At 42.1% G+C, this 17,147-nt stretch overlaps 1 protein-coding gene across 2 annotated transcripts in view; it reads left to right on the top strand.

Annotated features, from left to right (window-relative positions):
- PHF2 (PHD finger protein 2) overlaps window positions 1-17,147 on the top strand; it is a 111,373-nt gene that overhangs the window by 85,597 nt on the left and 8,629 nt on the right. For both annotated transcript variants that reach the window (XM_033140868.1, XM_033140867.1), the window contains exons 12-18: window positions 1,069-1,482; window positions 2,477-2,596; window positions 4,143-4,261; window positions 8,296-8,474; window positions 9,461-9,534; window positions 10,342-10,499; window positions 15,064-15,338. In XM_033140868.1, coding sequence (XP_032996759.1) covers window positions 1,069-1,482; window positions 2,477-2,596; window positions 4,143-4,261; window positions 8,296-8,474; window positions 9,461-9,534; window positions 10,342-10,499; window positions 15,064-15,338 — 1,339 coding nt within the window. The remainder of the gene's footprint in view (window positions 1-1,068; window positions 1,483-2,476; window positions 2,597-4,142; window positions 4,262-8,295; window positions 8,475-9,460; window positions 9,535-10,341; window positions 10,500-15,063; window positions 15,339-17,147) is intronic.

Raw genomic sequence — 17,147 nt, 5'->3', positions numbered from 1 at the left:
GTCCTTCCTGAGATGTCCGCCTGTATTTTCCAGTGGAATGGTCAGAACCTATCAGTTCATTTCTCCGTGTTTAGGAATGAGAGAAAAACTTTTCAGACGTTACAAGCTCTATGTACAGCTGCCTCCTCAGGGAGTATCTAGTTTGAGTGGATTGCATGTTCTGTAAGAGTAGCCCTGGCTACTTTTTAGACCCAATTCTTTTGTTTGTGGATCATATTCACCCCCATCCTATGCTCCCTCTCCATTCCCCTTCTCACCCCACACCAGTAATTTAGGAATTTGCAAAGCTTGTGAGAGCTGCAGAGGCCGGATCACATAGTGATCTTTCCATGTGATAACAATACAGGATAAAAACAAGTGAATAATTACAGTCAAACCTTGTTTGTTGAACATAATCCATTCTGGAAGTCTGTTTGGCTTCCAAAATGCATGACTTCTGATTGGTTGCAAGAGCTTCCTGCACTCAAGTGGAAGCTGTGTCAGACGTTCGGCTTCCAAAAAACATTCAAAACTGGAGCATTTACTGTACTTCTGGGTTTTTTGAGTTCGGGAGCCGAAACATACCAAAATGGAGGCATTCGGGAGCTGAGGTTTGACTGTCAAACAAAACAGCAAAACAATTATCCCCCCCTTCCCACAAACATATTTAAAAGGCCATAGAATATTAATCAGCCAAAGGCCTGGTTGAAGGGGAATATTTTCACCTGGCACCTAAAATATATAATGAAGGTGCCAGGAGAACTTCCCTGGGGAGAGCATTCCACAAACAGGGAGCTGCTGCAGAGAAGGGCCGTTCTTGTGTTGCCACCCTCCAGACCTCACATGGAGGAGTTATACAAAGAAGGGCCTCAGGTGATTTATATGGTTTATATTGTGTTTTCTGGAGTAGTAGGAGATGAAGCCAGAGAGGGCTAGCAACCTTTTGCCTTTGTAACATGCAAATTGGGCCACACCACAGCCTCTGATCCCTCTAGATTGTCAGGAACACAATCAATACCCTGTAGAGATCAAGTATCCAATTTTTCAAAAAGCAGGCTCTGAGCATGTTTGTGTTCACCTTTTTCTCAGAATGCCTTGAAAGTCAACAAACCTGAAGTGGGTGCCAATGTGAATGTCGAAGAGGTCAGCCCTGTGGAGAAAGAAGAAATCCCATCACCTGCACCACGGACGCCTCCACCGCCTCCACCACCGCCATCGCCACCGTCGCCACCGCCACCAGTTGAAAAAGTCCCTAAGAAAAAGGCCCAAAAAGCAACAAAAACACCCAAGCCACCCAAACTAGCCAAACCACCCAAACCGCCCAAACCCCCTAAGCCACCCAAGCCGCCCAAACCCCCCAAGGCGCCAAAAGTAAAAGGGGAAGGGAAGAAAAAAGGCAAGAAAGCAAAGGAAGTGCCTCCCCCTGCAATTCCAAACTTGGACCTTCTGGAGGCCCACACAAAAGAGGCCCTGACAAAGATTGAAACACCAAAGAAGGGAAAGGTGAGTATGGTTGTTCTAGCTGTTGAAAAGGGGGTGGCTTAAGGAAGGGTATTGCATTACATGAAGGGAGGTCACAAGTGGTACACATGCAGGGAGCAGCAGCAGTAGCGTAGCCCTTGGGGTAATGTGGGTCCCTAACAACCACCTCTGATATCCATGTGTTGAGCATGGAAGTGTGAGCCAAGGAAGCTTGTGTATGTAGTCTTCTGTGGGAGTTGGGACCCTGAATCTGCAGGTGTCCAGCTCCTATAGAGGTCTACGTCATGGACTTGCCTGGTTCATCCAAGTTGCAAGAAGGGGGCTTGAATCATACTCTGATATTCCTGGCTTTGTAGCTGATTTGGGTGGGTTTTTTTTTTTTTTTTTTTGGTTTCTACTTTACACGAAGGATGGTTGTATCAATATGGAACTATAACCTTATGAAAGGCTCTTACAAGGTTTCAACTCCTTAGCTAAGGGAGCTGGTAATTTTGATACTGTCTGAATATTGGTGAAAAACTGATGAAGTTAGTTGTGAAATCTTCCAAACGTTCCTTATGAGTTCTACAGCATTATGTTGCTGTTGTCAATGACAATATTATCATCCTCACTATTATTATTAGTGTTGTGTTAGTTATTTCATAACCTGACAAATACTTAAAACAAGAGAAGACGGCATTAACACCTGACAGGGAGCTGCCTTTATACAGAATGTGGTTTAAGAAACCTATAACAAGCAGGCAGATCAGCACATTGTTTTTATTACATTGTTCTTCACATTATATTCATAACAGAGGGAAATTATTTTCTGTTTTCTCTAGGCTTGGCATTTGATGCTTCGGCTGTCTTGTCAAAGTAAATTAATTCCAGGCAGATCTTAAGTGTTAGTTCTCTAAAAATTCACACTGGCCAAACTGGCGTGTGGTTATTGAGAAGAAACAACATGTTTTGATATCTTTGTATCTGGGATAATCTCCTGATTTGTTTGTTGGTTCTGTTTGCTTATTTGTGTTAGGCTGCCAAGAATACTTTGAGTACCCCTGAGAAAGAACCCATCGATAAGCAAAATGAGGTCGAAAAGTTTGAAATCCGAGAACAAAATAAGACCAAAACGGAAGCAAAATGGAAATATAAGGTATGAGTTTCCTTACCTTGTGCTTCTACAAATGTTTCGATATAATCTTGAGAAGTAAGAACTAGAGTTGTGCTGAAAGTTTGCAAATTAACACTTTTGGCACAAAGCATAAATATTCTATGAAAACCTTCCTTGCTCACTTTTTTGTCGAAGGTTTATGTAAAGGGGCAGGTTCTTCCACATCTTTTTTTTTATTTAAAAAGCAAACTAAGTAGGGTATTTTTTTGTTGGAAATGATGCTAGCCAATCAGGTCAGATTTAGATATGTGATCATGGGCCCCTCCATATGTCCTTTTTACAACACATTCATTGTTACTTTTGATGGTATCAGAGTGGTTATACACGATCCCACTTTCAATATTGTTTGTGTCTGCAACAGTTTGAGGGTGGACCTCCTGCTTCATTTCCAATCAGTGCGTGTCCCATAACTTTCTGCTGAAACCCTGTAACTTTTTATACCACAAATATTCTGAGTTGTGCTTTGTTTTGCTTTGTGAGTGTGTGCACCACTATTCTTGTGCTGCAGTGCATGAGTGTCCCTTCTGACAGCAATAACGTGATAGCACTGAGGAAGCATCACAGAACTCATAAAACAGAATAGATATGTCAGCAAAAACAAACAAAAACCCACCAGTCTGGGGGGCCAATTATAGAGTGAGGTCAAGTCTTCCTCTATCTCAGTTCCTCCATTTCCATCACTGTTCTGAAGCTTGTAAATCTCTGAAGAATTGCTTGCAGAAGGCAAATGTATTTGGGGAAAAATTATTTCAATTTAAGCTTAGCCATATAATAACTGAATGGTCCAAGAGAGGATATCACAATGTATTTAGATACCTGGGTACAGTTAGGATACAGTGAACTTAAATGCATGTAATTCCATTTCAGACTGTTTATGATCAGTGCTGTAGAAGTTTCAGGTGTAGCAATGTAGAAAATGGATTTTTTTAAAAAGCAATGTAGCTTCATTGGCACTGAATGCGAAGTTAGCACAGTAACTCAGTTCACTGTGGAAGGCCTATGGTCTAGTTTGCTTATTTGTGTTAGGCTGCCAAGAATACTTTGCCCTGTGCCCTCAGACTTTCCCCCAAATAAAAATATAAGGCAAATGTTACTTTCTCGCCACCCCCTGAAATACCTTCTTACTTCGTCCTGTAGCCTAGCACTGACCTCAGCGTTTAACTGTGCACTGGACTGCCACTAAACCAGTTTCTAGGGCTCAAGAGAACTGCTGTTCTGCCTTTCCAAAAATTCATAGTGATTTTGCAGGAGCTAAAATTGGTGTCTGTAGCAGCACCCTCACTGCTGTGTTACCACTCTGTCTTGCCATCTGCATCAGGGCACAGCATTTCTTCCAGATGATCCTGCAAACATGTTTTCACATTGTAGTAGATTATACGATTGGGAGGGGTCTTGTGACATTGACCTGTGGGTGCATGTTATGCTTGTACAGGTTTTTCTCTGTCTGCTCACAGCATTTTATAAGCCCCCAAAATAGAATAAAACAAACCTCTCATGGTTAAAATAAGAATGTTCCTGTCCTTTTCAGAATAGCAAACCTGATTCATTACTGAAAATGGAAGAAGAGCACAAACTGGAGAAGACACCGTTATCAGGAAACAAGGACAATAAATTCATGTTTTCTTTCACCAACAAGAAACTGCTGGGGTAGGTGCTATTTTGGCAATGAAAACTGACTAATAAAACAGATACGGGCCATAATAAATATTCCAAGCACTCCAACCTTATCTAAAGATTTTTACTTGCAATATGTGCTGTTGTCATTTGGACTTATGCTCAAGCACACCTGCTGGAAGGGGGAAGCCATGTGTACTTCCTGAAGCACAGCTGAAGAAAAACAAAAAATTAGAAGGGGGCGAAATGTTTTCTTTGCTCTTCTTAGTCCAGAGATGAAACCCTGGCATGGACACAGATACAAGACTTGAGCACAGAATGGCTGCCACAATTAATACCACAAGTCTGATTTTCACAAACCTCTTTACACAATTGCTTGATGGTGCAAGAAAAGCACCCCCAGGAAATGTTTAGCAATTGTCCCATGCCATCGGGAAAGTGTCCTCATTGCTGTTTAATTCACATGACTTTCTAGTGTGTGGTGACCCCAGGAAAAGCTTTTGAGAAGCCTGTGGTTAGCGGTCCCTAATCTGTGGCAGGCAATGTGTGTCACAACATGCAGAATTTGGCTATCAGAACATGCCGGGAAATGCCAGACAAGCAAACACTGAAGTCAAAATCCTAGGCATAGTGGTGAGTGCACATGGCTGGCCAGCCACAAGCTAGAGGGCCATTGTACATAGACTTCCCAAGGCCAGTAGTAGGATGGCAATGCTAATCTTATCTCCGCTACAGATCAGGATGGAGAGGGGGGATGGATGAAATGGTGGCAAGGTTGGCGTGGTGCACATGCACTGGATTGACTCTGCTAGTGCACATGCACTGCGCTGACCTTGCTGCCACTTTGCCCCTGCCCCTCTCCATCCTGGTATTCAGCAGCAACATGGGTGGGCAGAGGTCAGGTGAGAATATAGGGCAGCCTGCTTCATCAGGCCAGTGGCCTAGCTCGTCCAGCATCCTGTTTTCACAGTGGCCAACCTGGTGCCTCTCCTCTTCTGTGGTTTCTAGCAACTGGTATTCAGAAGTGCCCTGCCCCCGACCGTGGAGGCAGTACATAGCCATCAGGGTTAGTAGCCACTGATAGCCTGCCATCTGCTGCTGCCAAAGGCCATCCATGCCCAGGAGTTATCGTGGACGGGTCCTTATTTCTTGATAACCTAGTCCAGAGGTGGCTAACCCGTGGACCTCTAGATGGTGTTGGATTGCAAACCTCATCATCCCTTATCATTCCCCATGCTTCCTGAACTGATGGACATTGGATTTCAGCAACAACTGTGGGCCACAGGCTACCCGCTCTTAATTTAGTTCCCTACCTCTATCTTCCAACTGTCTTCACATAAATTTTTCCTCTCTTCTGAATGTTCCATCTTTCCACTCCTTCTCCTAGCAACCACCTGCACCTCTGTAGGGAGGCCAAACTTATGTGTTAATCAATCTAACATTAATACAATAAGGAATGTGGGAGCATCCTGAATGTCTGCATTGCCTTGGTATCATCTTTGAGCATAAACCTGTAGTCCTTATTTAGGCACACTTCTGGAGTCATAAGTAGATGAAATTCTAGGAAACCTTAACCCTCTGCAACTGCTTTCATCAAAATTATAGGTATTATGAATAACAGTTCAATTTAGCCTCCAGAAAGGCCATTATGTCTTGTTGTGCCCTGACAATGGAGAGAAACGAGTCCATTTTTTTCCTATCTCTGATCTGAACACTTTGAATCAAATCAGGTGTTGCCTCTCATCAGGTATCACTTCTCTTTTTAAGAAGGAAGCAGTTTTCCATGCTTTTAACAACTGTTCAGTTGGCAGGGTCTGAATTGACCTTGGCTGACACGTTGATAATAGAGGGATTTGTTTGATTATGGCATCTCTTTCTTTACATGTATATGACTCTTTTGTTGCACAGATTTCTGCTTTTGTTGCTCACAGTAATTGTATAGTCCATTTATTTAAAGCAAAATATGCATGCATACTTAAATCAGAGCTTTTATGCATGACTGTATATAGTCAATCAGATTTTTGTTATATTTGAATGAACATAGACTATCTAAAGGCTTTTTCAGGCTTTTAAAGTCAATAGAAATATGCCAGTTTCCAGCAACTGAACAGCTAGGCCTATGATTTTGTAGAAATATCGGTCTATACTAGGAGTCATTATCACATATTAATGTCCACGGTTCAGTACTTCGTTTTGTCACTTGGTTTTCCTGTGGCTGCTCAGTGTGATGAAGACAGGTATCTCTTCTGAGGACACAAGTTACCAGCATGTTCCACTGAGCAGGCTTTCTCGAAGGGCATTAGGCAGCTCACTTACATTTCAAGGTGGCTTATTCAGTCGTTCGGAATGGATGAATTGTTTCCTAAGTCTTTGTGTAGAATAACCCTATTTATACTGCTAATAAATGAGGGAAAAATGATCACAAATTATTTATTTGATGGCATGAACTGACATTGAAAAATACATTGACTGGCTTATGTGTGTACGCTTACATGATTCCAACACATTGAATATGCATGCGCTAGGAGCATAATATTTCAGAATTTTTATTTACTGAACCAGATTGAATGGAGGGTCTCTGTGTGCATCAATAAATTTATATCTAGTGCAAATGAAAAAAGGTGGTGATTGCTGACAATGTTAAGAATCTGAATATTTGTGACAGGCAAGCAAGTGAATGTAGGACCCCCACAGCCCCCCAACACACAAAAAAGCCCAGGGATGTCAGCTGTTGTCAATCTGAAGTTTTAGACTTCAGATTGAAGTTTTAGACTTTGGAATGTATGTGTTGATGAATGCTGAAATTCATATGTGAATGTGACAGCCCCATTAAAATTTTGTGAATTGAATTCCTGGCCACTCAAAGATACATTCGTGAATAATATTATTGTTTAATCTCTAAATATGAATCGGCATTCACTGGTGTATGTTTGTACAGTGTATGTTCATTCATTTAAGACTTCCATGAAATTTAGCTGTGACTGTCAGCATTTAAGGACCATTTCATAAGCAATTAGAATTTGTAGTTTGACAAATGTGTTAGGTTTCCAGGGATAACTTGAAGTTACTGAAACAAGTGATCTGAACTACTCTGCAGCCATTTTGATAAGAATATTTTAAAAAATAATTTTATCATGATTTTAGCATAAAAATGTTTTCCCTGAAACTGGAATTTGATTGTTCACTTTCTTTGCAAATATTTATCATGTGTTTTTGAACTGATTTATTACATGGTTAAATAATTTCCCCAAACTACTACAAGTGGTACCTCGGGTTGCAAACACTTTGGGTTACAAACTCCGCTAACCCGGAAGTAGTACCTCGGGTTAAGAACTTTGCCCCAGGATAACAGAAATTGTGCTGTGGCGGCGCAGCAGTAGCGGGAGGCCCCATTAGCTAAAGTGGTTCCTCAGGTTAAGAATGGTTTCAGGTTAAGAATGGACCTCTGGAACAAATTAAGTTCGTGACCCGAGGTACCACTGTAATTAGAAGCTAAGTGAGGGGAAAATTAGGACCCAGGTAGTGCTGTGGGTTAAACCACAGAGTCTAGGGCTTGCTGATCTGAAGGTTGGCGGTTCGAATCCCTGCCATGGGGTGAGCTCCCGTTGCTTGGTCCCAGCTCCAGCCCACCTAGCAGTTTGAAAGCACGTCAAAGTGCAAGTAGATAAATAGGTACCGCTCTGGCAAGAAGGTAATGGGCATTTCTGTGCGCTGCTCTGGTTCGCTAGAATCAGCTTTGTCATGCTGGCCACATGACCCGGAAGCTGTCTGCAGACAAATGCCGGCTCCCTCAGCCTATAGAGCGAGATGAGCGCCGCAACCCCAGAGTCGGACATAACTGGACCTGATGGTCAGGGGTCCCTTTACCTTTACACAACTAGCACCACATTTTGCTGGGCCTGTTTTGTGAGGTATGTTCTATGAGGTCTGATCATTGGAGGTTTGTGGTATGCATTGACCTGTTCATATATTCCTACACACAGAAAAGGTGATATTTTGATGGTATTTTTGATACATAACATGTCGCAATGTTATCCTTTCCAATTTCATCTCTTTTGTCAAACCAGCTCAAAGGGAGTGAAAACTCAGGTGAATCCTGGTATATTTGGATCATTGCAAAATTTCAAAGAAGATAAAGCAAAACCTGTGAAAGATGAATATGAGTATGTCTCAGATGATGGAGAGTTGAAAATTGACGAATTTCCAATTAGAAGAAAGAAAAACACCACCAAACGAGATTTGCCCTGTAAGTTTGCTGCTTCTTTTGTGGAAGCGCTTGCCTAAGCAAATGAATGCTCCATCCCACTGTAGCAAGAGGAGCATGTTGGTCAGAGCCCTGGGGAGGAAAGGGTGTAACACTGGCTCCCCATTGACAATTAGTTTTATCTGAGGGCAGAGGAGCCTCCTCCTCCACCAATGTCACAGGGCGCGTTGGTCAGTAAACCACACCATTCAAAGTTGAAGTTAACTCTTCATTAGCGAAGACATGATCTCCACAGACTTGGCTGAATGTCAGGCCTCCTGAGCACAGCAGCTCGTTCCCTGTGGATCCTGCTCTATGAAATCAGTTGCTGAGACTAAAGATCCTCACCTCCGCACAGCTGTCTAGTCCTCCTCCTCTCCAGGGTTTCCCCCAAGCATTTGGAGGCTCTGTCTCTGTGCAGCCAATCTCTATTCTGCCCTTTTCATGCCTCTCTTGGTTCCGAGAGAAGCGGGGCAGAGGGAGCTTGTTGTAGGAGCAGGGGGAGACACCCATGACTCTTCACCAGCCCAACTCATCTCTGCCTCTTGGTCTCCCTGTTGCCTCTTCAGCTTCAGATGTCTCCTCTTCCCAGTCTTCTCCCTCTGACCACTCACTGTTGTCCCACCACCATTCCCCGGGCTCTGAGCCTTTTTCCCTTGGGGGTTCCCAGGGGTTCCTCCCACAGTTCTTTTGTGTCCAGCCAGTCCGTGACAACCAGGTCAGTGGGAGTGTCTTTGCTTGCATAGTCAACAATGCTTTTGTTTTGAAAAATGAATGTGAGGTTCTCTTTAATCCCTTTCTCTCTTTATATTTTGGGTACTAAAAATGTTGTATATGTGAGGCTTTCAGCCACGCACAGAAATGAATTAAGACGAAGAACATTATTAGCAAAAAAAAGTTTGATCTGATTAAAATCTATCTATATATATAAAATACTGTGCTTTTTTTCTTTTTGAAAAACTAAATTCTGTCTTTCAATTTCTTCCTAGTTTTATCAGATAAAAAAGAAACTGCACAACACACACCCGTTAAGAAGCCAAAGGTGGAATCAGTATTGTACAAGGTATTCTGGTGTTATACTCTTCCATAATAGGGACTTATGCAGGATAAATAACATTGTAGATGTGCATTAATGGCTTGATCTTGCATAGTGACAAGAAACAGCCCTTTGCCAAAGCAACGCCTGTTATTTGTACAGGTACAGCAGAACTGAGTGCCTCTCTGTATTTATTACTTGACTGTAGGGGTTCTGAGAAATCACCCTTAACCTTTGTATAGGAAGAATCAGCATTGTCTCTCTGGTTCATTCAGCATCCATCCTGGATTTGTTTAGGAGTAGAGCAAATTCTTTCAAACAGAGGTGATGCGTTCAATCTCCAGGTCCGTCTGAAAACCTGGATAGCTATTGCCACTCAGTGGCTCAGTTCATGTTCCATTTTTAGCCAAACTACAGTTTGCACCCACTTTGCTCCTCCCTGGTCCTTCTAACCAAGAACAAACCTTGGTTACAAAGAGTTTAACCATGTGACTGGATTTGGATGACATGCTAAACCAAACCTTGGTTTAGCTGCCATATCATGCTGAGCTAAATGGACCAGGGAGAAAGCAGCTGCAGTCTCCTCTCTGGGAGCCCATACATGAATGCTCAGCAATGGTTTGGCTTAGCATTATGTGCGGATTCAGCCACTGAGCTAAATATAGCAATAGTCTGACTTGATAGAAGGTGATTTCTTAGGCTCCTAGATTATAAATGCAATGATATGCTTGTATTAGACCAGAAAATAAACATTTAATTTAGGGCTTACTACTGACTAGCATAATCCCTGGCATCCCTTTTTTAAAAAAGTATCTGTTCTGCCAACTTCTATAGAGTGATGACTCCTCAGATGAAGACTCGCTTCATATTGACACAGATGCCAAGCCAGGGCGCAATTCTAAAGTGAAGAAAGAGACTGGAAGCTCAGCAGGCATTCTTGACCTATTGCAGGCAAGCAAGGAAGTTGGGGGTTTAGAGTACAACGCCAACAGGTAGGCATAAGCGAGTGTGGATACCTATTTGTAAATAATGCAATGTCAATATTTCATATATGCCTGCACATTGGCCACAATTTCCCATTACAATAAACCTTTTCTATTTCACTGCATTCTCCACTCCCACCCTCCCTCCCGGTCTCAAACCCCAGAGGCAGGCAGCTGCAGAATGCGTTTATAACACAATTATAAAATTTGAAGATTTCCTATTAAAAATGCTGAAAATCCACCTAAGTGATAACAATAAAGAAGGTTGTTTATTTTAAAAGAACTGGCTCAATTAAGAGGGAAATGAGAACAGTTTAATTTATGCAACAAAATGTCTTTTATTCCTCTGCTCATTTCCCTAATTGTTGGTTCTTTGGAAGGAGATACTAGAGAAAACCGCCTTTAGAAGCCAAGGAAAACAACAACGAATGGTTTTGAAAACTAATTTCTCTAAAGGGCAGCAAAAACGGGCCTCCTATGGGATTGGCTAGGGGTCTTGCTCATGTGCCACCAGCTCTATCTTGCTGTAAGCATTTGAAATAACACCCACTGTAAGTGTAAAAATCAAAGTTTGGTGTTAATAAAAAAAACTTTTCAGAATAGTTTTTAAAAATAAATTTTAAAAAGAGGTATGCATGAAACCAGAAAGCAGTGGATATACATGAACCATGAAAGCATGAGGAAAGGCTGTAGAAATAGACCCATAACATTTGTACTCAAGCTGTACTCAGTCTCATTTATTTATTTCCCTAGGACTGTTCACAGTTCCAGATTTGAGCTTGTTGTAACAAATTAAAACCACGGGGAGACTTATGGCACCTTAAAGACTGACAGATTTATTATGGCATAAGCTTTAATGAGCGACGGTCCACTTCAAATGCATGAAGTATCATCCACAAAAGCTATTGTCACAATGAATTTGTTAGTATTCAAGGTGCCACTCTTCTGTTTTTGTTTCAGAAGGCTAACACAGCTACTCCTCTGGAAGGTATTAAAATAAGAATCATAGGAAAGGGTGCTATCCAACATCACATGAGTGGAATTCCTGTCACCTTGTAGAACGTGCCCGTCTTCCCCATGCAAAGCCTACTTGCCATGTCAATGCATACCCCTCCCCCTCAAACACACACATCTATATTTAATTGGAACTGGTCTTAATCTAAAATGGCCTTCAGTATTTTTGAACCAGTGCATTCAAAGACTTGTGGTTTCCACACATCACTAAGGATCATGGGTGAGGTATTTTCACTCTGTGTTGTAGGTAGCTTGCCAGAAATGTGTCCTATCAATTTTGCTTTTATAGACGCAGCTAGATCCTGGTTGTGTGCACCTAATTTCCAGATTACCTTTTCTCGTCTGAACTTTCCTTTTGTCTTTTTAAAGCAAAAATAAATTGGGTGGACCTTAGTCTCTGTCACTCCCTGATTGTGAAGCTGCTGCTGGATGAATAATGTGTCAGGGCAGAGGGCTGCTTTGATCTTCTCTACAGTCTTTGCATGGTTGTTTTTATTTGCTGTATTGGATGTCTATTCAATTAGGTTGAATAAGAACTGCCAGAATCAGTTCAATATCTGAGTAGCCCCTGGGCAAATTTACCTCTGATTAGCACCTATATTTGTTGGTTGAACCCCTCAGGCTAACATGGTGTGAGCAGGCATGAGCACTCTGACCGACACTACATGAGGCAGCAGGAGACTGAATCTTGCCACACTGTTAAAATGGCATGGAATTCTGAAGCTATGCTAGGCCCAGAGCATTGTGGGAAATCAGTATGACAGCCAGATGTATCTATTCAGCTTTGCCCAGAGTGTCATTTATGGTTGGGAAATGTGATGCAATATTCACTTTTTCCCATTTGTGAGGATCCAACACAGTGTAAAGTTTTCAGATATCTTTGTTAGTAATGAATCCAAGTTACTGAGGAATCTGTACACAGTCTTGTTGAATAATTTGGATCAAGGCAGACAGTTTCAAGTAATGTTGCTTATTTGTTAATTTGTTAGTCATAAACAAAATTGTCTCGGCACAATAGCGGAAGCAAGCTAGCGTTCCATCTACATACAGCAAAAATTGATAAACAAATGAGCTTTGTCCAGAGGAAAAATGGGATATGCTCTATTGTTTTCTGATTGATAACTGGTTACCATTTATAATGTACTGGAATTTACATTATATAATTACATTTTCTTAGAAAGAAACCTTTTGTAATTTCAGATTGAATCAGATTTTTAAATGATCTGCCTCTTTAAGAGGTGCAAGTCAGGCAGAAATTCAATAGGTGAGGGCCACAAAGTAGCAAAGAACCAAGAGCAGGGATCAAGGGAAATGTCCCAGATGAAGATGGCTGCAAGCTGCAATTGGTGGAATTTTCCCTTCTGGGTATCACTCATAAGAACAGGAGTAAAACCTTAATATTTTCAGTGTAATGTTCAATCACAGTTCAAAGCCGCCGTTCAGCCAGGGAATGATGTAAAGTATTTGGCACCAGCCACACACATGCACTCCATTTAAAGAAGCTCTCATTCATATTTTTCAAATTATGCTTTCATATTACTAGTATTATTATTTATTATTGTTTTTTTATTTAAAAAAATAGCAATAATCACTAAAACTACAGAAAGGGGATGTGACTTTCCAGACTTTAATAATTGTTTCCTGTTTCATATTTCACTTAGAGCAGATCCAGAATTACTAAGCTGCAAATGTGCCTAATGAAAAACACATTGGGTACAATCCAGTGTCAACATCTCCTGTGCAAACCTGATTGATTTTAAAGGAAGTTGCTCACGAGCAGGGCGACAGAACGCTAAGCCGAATGCCAAAATGACAGGATGCTAAATGGAAGGACGCACATCTTCTTCTGTGCAAGCTCCATTCGCATGAATGGGGTTTGCTCAGGAGATTGCTACCCGGCCAATTTTACCTTAACCTTTTGCTGCTTTAAAAGCTTGTTAAACAATCAGTCTGTGGCTTGTTTTTCTTCTCCTCTCCTCTCCTCTCCGCCCCCCGCCCCCCACTCCGAGCCACTGGTTTTGATCAGATCCCACAATTTATTTGCTATCGCTTGCTTTGCTTTAGGCAGTTCCTCTCTAATTTGCCCATTTGGCAGGCAGCGTTTGATGGTCCATTTCCACTGTGTCTCGGGTTCAAGGTTTTAAGAAAGCAAGCAAATGTCTTAAGTGCTCACAGAGTTGATAATTGCCAAAACCAGGTCCGCTCGTTTTCTGGATAGAGCTGTGAGCAGGACCAGTTGTGGCATGCTTTGCCGAGCGTATTCTCGTCTTGTTATATCTGGGATACCAAGTAATACAAAAGTGGACTGAGTTAGCCTCCCAGCACACCAGATGTAACATAAAACAGCAGCTATCCTGCATTTAGTACATCCGAGAACAGGCTGATAGGAATGTTAGGCTCTGCCTTCGCTGCTACTCCCCCCTTTAAAACCATTTCCCTGACAAGGGAAGGCAGGTCTCCACCCCCTCCTCCACTTTCAATGTTTCAAGGCCACCCACCAAAAAACAAACAACTGCACAGGACTGACTGGCAAGTAGAGGCTTATGGCTAGCATTTCAAGCAGGCATCTTGGCTTACAAGAATTGTAAGGAGAATTCCTGCTTGAGATGGCAAGCTAACCCTTCCTCTCAAATATAGCAAGCCTGTAAGTTTTTTTTCCCGGGGAGGTGACAGTGACTAGACAAAGCCAGAGCTGCTGTCAAAGCTTTCTGGAAAGTACCCAGAGTTTTTAATGTTTGTTGCTATTTTTGATGAGTATTTTCAATTCACTTTTGCATTCCGCTTGGGGGGTCTTTTGCTGGAGAGAGCGGTATATGAATTCTGTTAGGTAAAATAAATAAATTTGCTGGCGCATCAAAGCATAAATTGCTAAGACATCAATTGCTGACATATCACACTGCTTTTTTTGTAGAGTGAGTGAGACAATTATACATTTTGAGTGACTTCCCGTGTGCTGGGTTTCAGGGTGCAAAGTTCTTGTTTCTTCCTGCTTCCGAAATCTTAGTTAATCCAATTGCATTCAGTCCTGATCTTGGTCCCTTATCAACAGCTACAGATTTCCTGACCTCCATTCATGTTTAGATATTTACAACAGCAGCAGCAGCAGCAGCAGCAACAAATTCCCACAAAACGAGTTCTATGTTTCATCTCAATTGCACTTTGAATCTTTTGGGTGTTTACCAGTGTAGACCCGTTGAAATAAAAAATGTAAATTCTATTGATTTCAGTTGGCCTACTTTAAATATGAATTAACCAGACAACCCCCTTTATATTTAAATATATTAATGTCAAGGTCTCTGTCAGAATGTCCGGGTGAAATGATATCTCCCCTACCTGCTGTGTCTCCATCATATTGCAGTTTTGAGTCTGCCCATTCTCTTACATAAGGTGATGTCATGTCTGTACAATGCAAATGGCCACAGTGTGGTCAACAAGTGTACCCCATGACGTTGGAGGGCATGTCACATATTGGGCACCCCCTCTTTATTCTGTACAGTACTTGCATTTACTCTTGAGTTGAAAGCTCTCTTTCTCCCTCCATCCTCCTTTTCTTTCTCAGTCAGCCACCTGCATCTCCCAGCACACAGGAAGCGATCCAAGGGATGTTGTCGATGGCCAACCTGCCTACAGATTCCTGCCTACAGCCTTCGTGGGGCCCCAACCAAGCGAAGAATAATTCCACGTCTGCCCCAAATGCCAAAAAAACTGGAAGCAGCAACAACAAAAATGCAGGGAAAAGGTTGCCGAAAAAGAGTGTAAAAAACAACATTGACATTGAAGATTACGACGAGGACCAGGATCACTTAGACGCCTGTTTTAAAGATTCTGATTATGGTATGGAATGTCTGCGTCACTTTTCTCTCTCTCTAGGTGTGACCCTTTAAATATACGCATGCAGTGAAACACATGAAGGTGGCCGGTACCCTTCATGAAAGCAGTAACGCGACCAGTTGTTGTGGCAGCAGATTCTGAGTCAGAGGCCTGAATGATGGCTGGAAGCCGGTCTTGTTTTATCTGCCTCACAACATCCCCCTTAATTCCATTTGGCAATTTTGTCTGTGTGAGATAGGTATGGGAGTTCTTTGGAAATCTTGCAAGGGAGATCTCAGGTTATGTTTACTGAAGCACTGTTGAGGCATTTAGCCTGGACGCACAAGGACAAAAGTGTGTCGGAGGATGGGGGCCCATTCCTAGTGTCCCTGGACATGCCCCCTTCACCTCCCAATTAAGGAAGGGAAAGGAGATTGTTAGCCGCTTTGAGACTCTTTAGGGTAGTGATAAAGCGGGATATCAAATCCAAACTCTTCTCCTTCTTCTTCTTCCCCACCATTAACTTCCTCTGCTTCCACTCCATGCTGCTTCATATGCTACTGCAATTTCTTCAAGTTTAAAAAGCAGTTTGTGATGCAACATGGGGAGGAGGCTGTTTGAAAAAGGGAGGAAGAACCCCTAGGCAGAGATGCAGAGCTGTGCACCAACTTTTTCAGTGAGCAAGTGAACTCATTAATGGCGCTAATGTTGCAGTTTACCAGGCATTTACACAATCAGCATAGCTTTGTTTCCTTCAGTGGGACTGCACTGCTAGAACATGCGTAGTGAAGTGTCGCCCTAAGATGGATAGATAGCCTAATAATTCAGCTTCCAAAAATATTGAGCCATGCGTTGGGTGTCTTCCACCCCTTTGGAAAGCACATACCGTAATTCCTCTCCGCTTTCAGCATCAGATTGAAATCCTGTTGTAGCTCAATGAAAGCTAGACTCTCTTCTAAACTGACAAAACATAAGCACAAATTACAATGACAGTACCTGTAGGCATATCACTCTAGTTAAATTACTTTTAAATGTTTGCAAAAGTATAATGTATGGACACGATCTAAAGATGTCATTCCAAGGAGAGGACTGATTTGGTGGGGTGGGGAGAGAACGAACATTCTTGCTAATTATATATTTATGCTACCATTTAATAGGCTTGCTTTGTTGTAATATGGTTTGGTTCACTAAGGCTCCATTTGTCCTACATCTGGCCAGCACATTTTCAGTCGGTGGCTAAATGGATGCAATTTCTTTAAAATCATATCCCGCCATAGCAAAAAGAAATGAAAATTAAGTCCACATTTGAGATAGGTTTCTCAGTTTTAAGTGGGTGTAATGCAAACAATGTAGCTGTCATTTAGCCTAGAAGTTGCGGGTTCTCCGAAAGCAAAAGAGATGGAGAGTGTGGCAAATCTCAGGTGTTTCCGTAGAATAATTGGAGGTAGAGTAGCTGTGTCTCCAATAACCACATGTGTAGCCACTGCTACTACCACATGGCTGCAGCTTACATTGCATTCAATGTGTGTGAGCAACTGCCTCCAGCCAGCCCAATCTTTGGGTACTTTTTAACCAGGCTAGGACTTTATCATCGGCTGCCAGAATCCTTCCTAAGCATACAAGATGCACAAAACAAAGAACTGCTTATGGCTGTAGAAGGGTTCCAGATACAGTAAGCCTGCAACTTATACGGGGGTTACGTTCCATTAATCACACCTAAAGCCAAAATTGCACATGAAACACATTGGGATCAGTGGCAGGTGGCATTGCCAAAGTGTCTCCCCCCCCCCGATGCCTGCCCCCTTTTAATTTTTCGTTAAAATGTTTGCCACA

The sequence above is a fragment of the Lacerta agilis genome, chromosome 2, assembly GCF_009819535.1.
Source record: "Lacerta agilis isolate rLacAgi1 chromosome 2, rLacAgi1.pri, whole genome shotgun sequence".
Lineage (NCBI taxonomy): Eukaryota > Metazoa > Chordata > Lepidosauria > Squamata > Lacertidae > Lacerta > Lacerta agilis.
The sequence above is the reverse complement of the archived record's forward strand: the minus strand, read 5'-3'. Positions and strand labels throughout refer to the sequence as shown.